The 8,313-nt window shown below is 36.7% G+C and overlaps 1 protein-coding gene across 4 annotated transcripts; it reads left to right on the top strand.

Annotated features, from left to right (window-relative positions):
• Positions 1–481: 481 nt before the first annotated feature.
• LOC140981804 (ubiquitin-conjugating enzyme E2-17 kDa) lies at positions 482–4,243 on the top strand. Of its 4 annotated transcripts, none has more exons than XM_073448286.1 (5): positions 482–629; positions 834–937; positions 1,480–1,607; positions 2,138–2,242; positions 3,871–4,243. In XM_073448286.1, the coding sequence occupies exons 2-5, from the start codon at positions 868–870 to the stop codon at positions 4,012–4,014; spliced, it is 447 nt and encodes a 148-aa protein (XP_073304387.1). In that variant the 5' UTR covers positions 482–629; positions 834–867; the 3' UTR covers positions 4,015–4,243. The 4 variants fall into 4 exon arrangements, with proteins under 4 accessions (XP_073304387.1, XP_073304395.1, XP_073304403.1 ...); XM_073448294.1 differs by having other exon boundaries at positions 487–629; positions 848–937; XM_073448302.1 differs by having other exon boundaries at positions 488–629; positions 855–937.
• The last annotated feature ends 4,070 nt before the right edge of the window (positions 4,244–8,313 follow it).

Raw genomic sequence — 8,313 nt, 5'->3', positions numbered from 1 at the left:
TTTATAATTTCTAAAATTTGTACACAAAAATTAGTTGACACTAAAAATCATCGTCGAAGTCTCAATTTACATATATTAATGATATTTGGCACAAGTCGCATGCTTGTACAATTTTTTTAATTAATTTTATTTATATTTAAGTAATGTTCATATCACAATTGTGAAAATTAGTGATATAAATTTAAATTTTGAAATTTCGAACAAGAGTCATTGTATAATTATAAAAAATAGTAAAAAGATTAAATATAATTTTAAAATAATAAATTAAAAAAAAATAGTATGATCCCAAGTTTTTTTAAATCTTTATTAAGACAAAACTTAATAATAATATATATAAGAGATGTTTTGATAAAATTATGTATAAAATAAGGATAACTAAGTTTCATTTTCATGAATTTTTTAAAAAGTAAACTTGTCCGAGGACATAGGGTAACGTATAAAAGTGAAATGACGTTGGTTGCACGCCAATCACACAGAATTTTCTAGAACGGATTCGTCCCCATCTTCTCTCTCTCGATAACATTAAATTATTTTTATTTGATTGATTGGGGTCAATTCTCCTGTTATCGTCTCTTCGATTCTGTCCGCAACCTAGCTTCTTTTTGAACCTTCACCAATTTTTCGATCAGGTATTCTCTCTAGCTATGCATAATTGTATTGAATTTAGTTACGATGTTTATGTTTTCATTTTCTACAGATTTGATTTACGTTCTGTTTTTGATAGTTAGTTTGCTGTTGTGCAATTAGATGTTTTTTAATTGTGCTTCGGTTTTGTTGTCAAGCGAGGATATTTTGATCTGGAAACTTTTACTAATATTTGATTGATTGGTTAGGGTTTTGTTTCTAGGTAAAAGGAAAAGGATTTTAATGGCTTCGAAACGGATACTGAAGGAGCTCAAGGATTTGCAGAAGGATCCTCCGACGTCATGCAGTGCGGGTATACTTCGCCTAAGTTTTTGATTCTGATACCTTTTTCTCCTATCCATATACTCGCTGTTTGGCAGCAGTGGAATTTGGAGATTGTTGAAAATAATTGGGTGTTTAGTTGATTGTTTGTTTTGATGGAGGCGTTTTAATTCTTGTGTCTGTATGAAATATTTCGAGATGGATCACCCCTGCTGTGGTTTATGATTGGGCTGTCTCGTCGCCCGCTTCATGCTTCATGGCTTGCCTAGTATGTTTGTGTTTTCTGAGAACGAACCTAATGGCTACTGATTTACTCAGTTCCTGTAATGTTTGTTTTTGGACATGTTGTCTTTTTGTGGAATGCATTTTTGGGCATATTGTGATTCTAGTACTTATCCTTTCTATTGACTTGCAATTAATCTCTTGTAAGTAACTTATTACTGGCAGACTCCAGGGCGTATTTGTGAAGTTGTTGTCTTTTTGTTTTTGTAGAATGCATTTTTGTACATGTGATTCTAGTACTTATTGTTTATATTGACTTGCAATTAATCTCTTGTAAGTATCGTATTTCAGGTCCTGTAGCGGAAGATATGTTCCATTGGCAAGCCACAATTATGGGACCTTCTGACAGCCCTTATGCTGGAGGTGTATTTCTAGTTTCAATTCATTTCCCTCCCGATTATCCTTTCAAGCCACCAAAGGTATGGTTAATGTGTTTATGAGTCTTTTTTCTCACTTCGAACGCTGATCATGCTTTGGATTGGGGTGAGATGAGGCAATATGTAGTGCTTAAAATTGTAAATATTTATCGTGTTGTGTAGTCTCCTTTCACAGTGGCGTGTTGTCTCCTATCACACACCATTTTATAATTCTTTTGCTTGTATTTTAGTTGGCTATCGATTATTCTTGCAAAGTAAAATGGTTACTCTTACTCTAGCCAGTGTCACTCTTATTGTAAAGTCCTCGAGAATGTTAAAATACATCTTTTCTGGTAATATAAAAACAATGGCCTCAGATTATTTGTAGCATTTTACATCCTGGAAATTATAAGTTTTGATTATGTTGTGTGTCCATATTAAATTGATTTTTCTCGAGCACTTACTTGTATTAAGCAAATTGCCACGCACACACGTTACTCTGAAACATTTAGGTGCGACTTTGAGTCTGAGCAGGATCGAATCCCTTTGTAGGCTTCTCATCACCAACTTATGGAAACTAATTCTGGATGCAGGTTGCATTTAGAACAAAGGTATTTCACCCCAATATTAATAGCAATGGAAGCATCTGCCTTGATATTCTGAAAGAACAGTGGAGTCCAGCATTGACCATATCAAAGGTATTATTGTCACTTTAGTTTTAGTTCGTCTGTATCTTGTCCTTGTTTGTTTATAACTGGATTCAACTTCGATTGAGTGGAGAAACTCAGGTCTCTGGTTAATATTTCTTTGTTGCTATAATGTACTTAGGGGGAGAGAGCCGAGAACATTTAAAATATCTGAAAATGTTTGTAGCTTGGAAATGTTTTTTCCTCTCTCTGAATAATGCCTGTGTATGCCATCAAATGAGATCAAGAGGAAATATGCACACCAATATCAATTTTTATGTGATACTTGGGGCTGTTGCTATGTTGCATGGATACGGGTACGAGTATCGTATCGAATACGATATGGATACGACGACACGTCAAATTTTGAAAATATAAGACACGATACGGCTAGGATACGACAATCATTAAAATATATATAAATATTATATATATTTATATTAATATAAATATAGTATTGAAAAGTAAAAATTATAGAGATAGATGTAATATTTCATTAATCATAATATCTTAAGTACAAAATATTATTTAGGGATAGATGTAATATTTTGAGCATAAATAGAATGAAAGAGACGGACAAATGTATAAAGATAGATGTAAAAATTATAGAGATACATGTAATATTTTGAGCAGAAATAGAATGAAAGAAACGGATAAATGTATAGAGATAGATGTAAAAATTATAGAGATAGATACAATATTTTGAGCAGAAATAGAATGAAAAAGACTGACAAATGTATTTAGGGATTTAAAAGCCCAACCTAATTTATTTTAAATTATTTTTCTTTTAGACCTTAGAAATTTTAGTTTTTTTAATTAACCCCTAAAACTTTTAAATATTTGCAATTTTGCCCAAACGTATCCGAAAAACGTATTCACGCCGTATCCATGGCGTGTCCTCGCCGTGTCCAACACGTATCCGACTGGTCAACCCTAAACAAAGTCAACGATACGGATTTTGAAGTATCCGACACGCGTATCCGTATCCGTGTCGTATCGGTATCCGATACTTCAAAAAAAAAATTTTAAGGTATCCGTACTACATAGGGCTGTTGTTGAATAGTATTTCATGTTAGTTTTCATGTTTTGTTTTTTAGTAATCCCTGCCTCAATATTAGCCGAGGGTTCTGTGCACAATTTATTTTGAAGGCAATAGCAGATGCTCGAACTTTCCTTATTCCACCTTTTCTAGGTGTCGTTACTGGTCTTCTCTTAATGACCGAGAAATCATTTTCTTCGCATTTCCCAGGGGGGGGGGGGTGAATTTGGCACCAATTATGGCACACTAATATGGTTTTACTGATGGTTAGTTCGACCCTACAGTGGGAGTGGTGCCCTCGCTGTAAGCTGAACAAATCCTTTACTCAGTTACCGTATTCCATTTGATATCTGCTTCATTTTAGCAGTGCTTGAATTTTAGTTACAAATGTGTTTCGGCAACTTTCTAGATTCCTTATTGTTCATGTCGGAATAATGGCATAAGTTGGCTGTTTATGCTATTTAGGTTTTACTACTGCCAATGTGTCGATTTTTATGCTTTCACTGATACAAGTGACTCGATGCATGATATCACCACATATTTCTAAGCCTTTATAATTGAAATTTTTATGTGTTAAACGTCCACGGTTCAATGATTCCAGGTCCTGCTGTCTATTTGCTCCTTGTTGACGGACCCGAATCCTGATGATCCTCTCGTCCCAGAAATTGCTCACATGTACAAGACTGACCGAGCAAAATATGAGGCCACTGCTCGTAGCTGGTCACAGAAATATGCTATGGGATGATACTGAATTGGTGCCTGGCATGTCTGAAAAACTTCATGTATCCTGTGTTTTTCGTTTATGCTTGGGGTGACAATAAATGTTGTCTTTGATGTTCTACTCTGCTTAATTTTTAATGTCAGAATCGAGGTTGTGCATGTACTCAATTTATGATTTCAATCTTGAAGATTCAGAAGGGGAAGTTTGTGGCTTCGTATGTAGACTGGCAAGTTTATTGATTGGTTTGTCAACATCTCTGCCCGAATTGTCCTATCTTCTACTCGGAGGATATACTTTTTCCCTCCAAATGGTCTCTTGGATTAACAATTGGTCAAAATCGGTTGCGATATGATTGCAATGAATTTGGACCACTTGGAAGACCTAGTGCGGTTAAAATTTGATCGAGTATCTATTGAATTTAATATATCCGATAACGTTTGAAAACACCCTTCTTAAGGAAGGATGAAAGAACAAAGAACTTCACAATACCCTCAATTTACGCTCTCTTGTATAATAGTGCGTTACGAAAATTGTGATAAATCTTATTTTCGAAATGCGTATCGGAAAATTCACTTTTAAAAAAAGCTATCATAGCGAAATATATTGCGTATTCTTTCACGATAACTAGAAATATGTCATCCGATTTGTTTTTTCACATTGATCGCAAATCCTACTTATTTAAGAATGTTCGGAAATCACATTTTCCTTAAAAATTAATAACTATAACACGGGCTCTGGCCATTCGGCGTGTTTTGTATTCCACTATTCCAGCATTAATAAAGAGATGCCATTATACCAAAAAATATATTTTTATAATTCCCATAATCACATGTGACATGGATATCATGAATAATAAATTAGTATATATAATACAGTAACTAAAATCCGAATTAACCATTTAGATCGCACGAAATCATTTTTATGAATTAGAATAATTTAATTGATTAAAATAAATTAATAAAGATTAATGATACTCACGGAAAATTTAGGGTCCGCTTCCAACAAGTGTCACTAATCAATACGCAGGTTTTGAAATTGCCCTGAGCCTGAAATCACGAATAAGATCGTTAGAAGGGGGTCGGGAGGGTGTCCCGGCGTAGCCCCTCCGACGCTCAAGTCAGAGACTAAGGATATATGGGGGGAGCAGCTAAGGATGTTGCTGAAGATAATATAGTGAATGGATTAACTGAATACTCAAACCTGATATTTATAGGAGAATACCTGGGCCCTTGATGGGCTTGTCTTCCATTTGAGCTACGGATGGGCCAGGGGTATGTGGAAGCTACAGCTCTAAAATCTTTTAGGGCTGACCGTCCCAGAATTTCATTGTAAGCGGATGAGGTGTACACTATAACGTACCGTACTTTTTCTACTTAAAATTTGCGAAAAAATTAAAAATTTCTTAAAAGAGTAATCAAACTTCAAACTTGATAACGTAAAACCGTACGTCTCAACAGTGGACAAAAGATCTCAAAATAAAGTTTGACAAAAATATTTGTTTGAAATTTCTTATGCAGTAGCGTGAAATCAGAGTATTCAACATTTCATAAAAACTTAAAAACTTGGGCGGTCCTCGGGTCTAGCCTTCAACTCAGTCCAAGCCAGCTCCTTGGTCTCCACCTCTAGCCTCCTCAACATACTCATCACCTGCATCGATCAAGTCTAGTGAGTCTAAAGACTCAACACGTATAAACTGGGAGGTAGCAAGTACTACATAATAAAATCACATGCAACTTTAAAATAAGGAGTACATACATGAAACTGGAACTTGCATAACAAAACATGAACATACGTACATACATACATAGACGTGCCATCATCATAAAACTTTTCTTAAACATGCTTGCATACTAGAACATACTAGAACATACATAACTTCATCATTTTGCGTAGAGGCATGTTTCAAAGCAAGTGACCCATAACATAATCGCCTGATCAGACTAAACCACAGTACTGGGATGACAGGGACGTATCCACTGCCACATACATGAGATCCCCGTTCAAAATTTAACGGGCTGATTGGTCCACGTTCATAATTTAACACTTTCCAATCTCGATCTAAACCCGTTCATAATTTAACGGGCGGATTGGTCCCCGTTCATAGTTTAACGCTTTCCAATCCTAAGCATAATTTGGTCACAAGACATTTAGCATACCTCAAAAACTTAAAATATTTTCTTGCACGTCAAACATACTTAACTTGGCGTTGAGGGATTCGTTGGATCTCACTTGAGGCCACTGCTGCAACATACTAACGTGAATTTCAACACTTAACTTGCATAACTTAGACGTAGGTACTCGAGCTCACCACCGAAGTGCATAAATAGCTTATGACATTCTAGATCACTCGGGACTTGACCTCGTTCAATCGTACTAACCATGAAATAAAACCCCGAAACAAACTCTAAGATGAAGTGTGAACATTTCTCAACCATAAAAGACATGAACTCAATATTTTAACTTGAAAATAGGGGAAACCAAATATTCGGACAGAAGGAGTGGCGCTCGGGCGGTAAGAAATGACCGCTCGGGCGTCGAGCTTTCTGAAGCTCTAGTCCTAGACAGAAAGAGTGGCGCCCGGGCGGTAAGAAATTACCGCTCGGGCGCCGAGTGTACTGAAACTCGCGATTTGCCTCTTAATACCCTTAACCAAAAATACGATTCATGAACCAATCCATCGAGACTCATCCTAGGACACTATGAAACTAACTCGATTCCACAAAACGTCCCAAACATTCCCAAAGAAACAACGCACCTCACGCAATACAATTGTAACGTCCCGAAAATTTTAAGGTCCACGCAAACCACATGCATTTGAATTATTAAATTTTTTTTATTTTAATTAAATGTTTTAATTGCATTAATTAATTATGTTTTGCATATTGACATGTTTAAAATATACTTTCTACATGGTTGCATTAAAATATATTTTTAAAAAAGGTTATTCGAGTTGCGATCGAGGAACGGAGACCGAGGGCTGAAAAATAGAAAATATTTTTATTGGTTAATTGTTTTTAATTATTTAAAATATGGGTGATGCTTTTTAGTATTTTTGAAAATAAGGGGTTTTGAGGTGATTTTATACACAGGGACGTAAATTTTATCGGTGTCGGATTCTCAATAAAAATGCGAGTTTTTTGGCAACCCGGCTAATCAATTCATAAATTTATTTAAACAAATACCTTGTTAATTTTTTATTAAATCCTAATTAAGACTAATGGGCTTAATTTAGTGGCTTAATAGGCCTAAGCCTAATTAGTAATTTAATTAGCTATTTAAAGTTTTTAATCACCAAAACCCTCACTTTTGCATCTAAAATTCACGGCCACCCACTTTTAATTTATGAAAACTCTCTCCCAACCACTCTTATCACACGGCACACACAAAACAATTTGAAGAAACATTCAAAGGTTTGCAAGGAAATTCAAGCCATCGTCTCTTCGTCGCCGTTCTTCGTCGTCAACGGTTTTTCGTGCGTAAATTACGCAAAGGCACGCCATATTCTTTTTTTAAAACATCTATCACACCATATTATTTATTTTATTATGTTTTGCATGAAAACAAGTGGAGCTTTCAAACAATTTCGTTTATGCATCAAATGTGAACTTTTTAAAGAATGTTGTTGATCCAAAATCATGATTTTTATGTGCATAAGGGGCTGCCATGATTAGGTAAGGTTTAAGGGTGGTTTATACATGTTTTAAAGGGTCCTAAGTCACACACACAGGCTGCACACGTACACAACAGAAGGCTGGAACCGAATTTTGGTGAAGGAAAGAATAGCGTGAGTTTGGAGTCGCCTTGTGTGCATGTGGGATTCATGAGGGGTCAAGTGGTTAAGGGCTTGGATAGGGTCAATGAGGGGTCAAGTGGTTAAGGGCTTGGATCGGGTCAATGAGGGGTCAAGGGAAGAGTCTTAGCCACGCTAGGACTCGAGCACCAGGGCTGGGAAGGAGCCCTAGCAAGCTAGGACTCCAACCCGTGAAGCCCCATGAAAGCAGCGCAGGTTTTGCAGATGGTGCAGGGAAGAGAGGGCTCGGCCTGGGGGCTTTGGGCTGGAATAGGTCGAGTCATTAGGGTCCTAGAAGGATGCCTGAGGAGCTGGTTCAAGGGCTAGATCGTTGGCTTGGTGGCTAGCAACAGAAAACGAAAAGTCCATGTCAAGAGAAACTCTCGGCCATGACAGGTTCTGGCTTGGGGCTTCTGTTTTGGAGTTTGGGTCGAGTCCATAGGTTCTATGTGGTCTGGACAGTGGACAAGGAGGGTACAGGGAAGGTTAGGAAGGGCTGGGCTCGGTCGTGGCCTGGGTATGAACCTCCACGA

This window comes from Primulina huaijiensis, chromosome 1 (genome assembly GCF_012295235.1).
Source record: "Primulina huaijiensis isolate GDHJ02 chromosome 1, ASM1229523v2, whole genome shotgun sequence".
NCBI lineage: Eukaryota > Viridiplantae > Streptophyta > Magnoliopsida > Lamiales > Gesneriaceae > Primulina > Primulina huaijiensis.
Note: the sequence above shows the minus strand (reverse complement) of the source record. Positions and strands in the feature narration are given on the sequence as shown.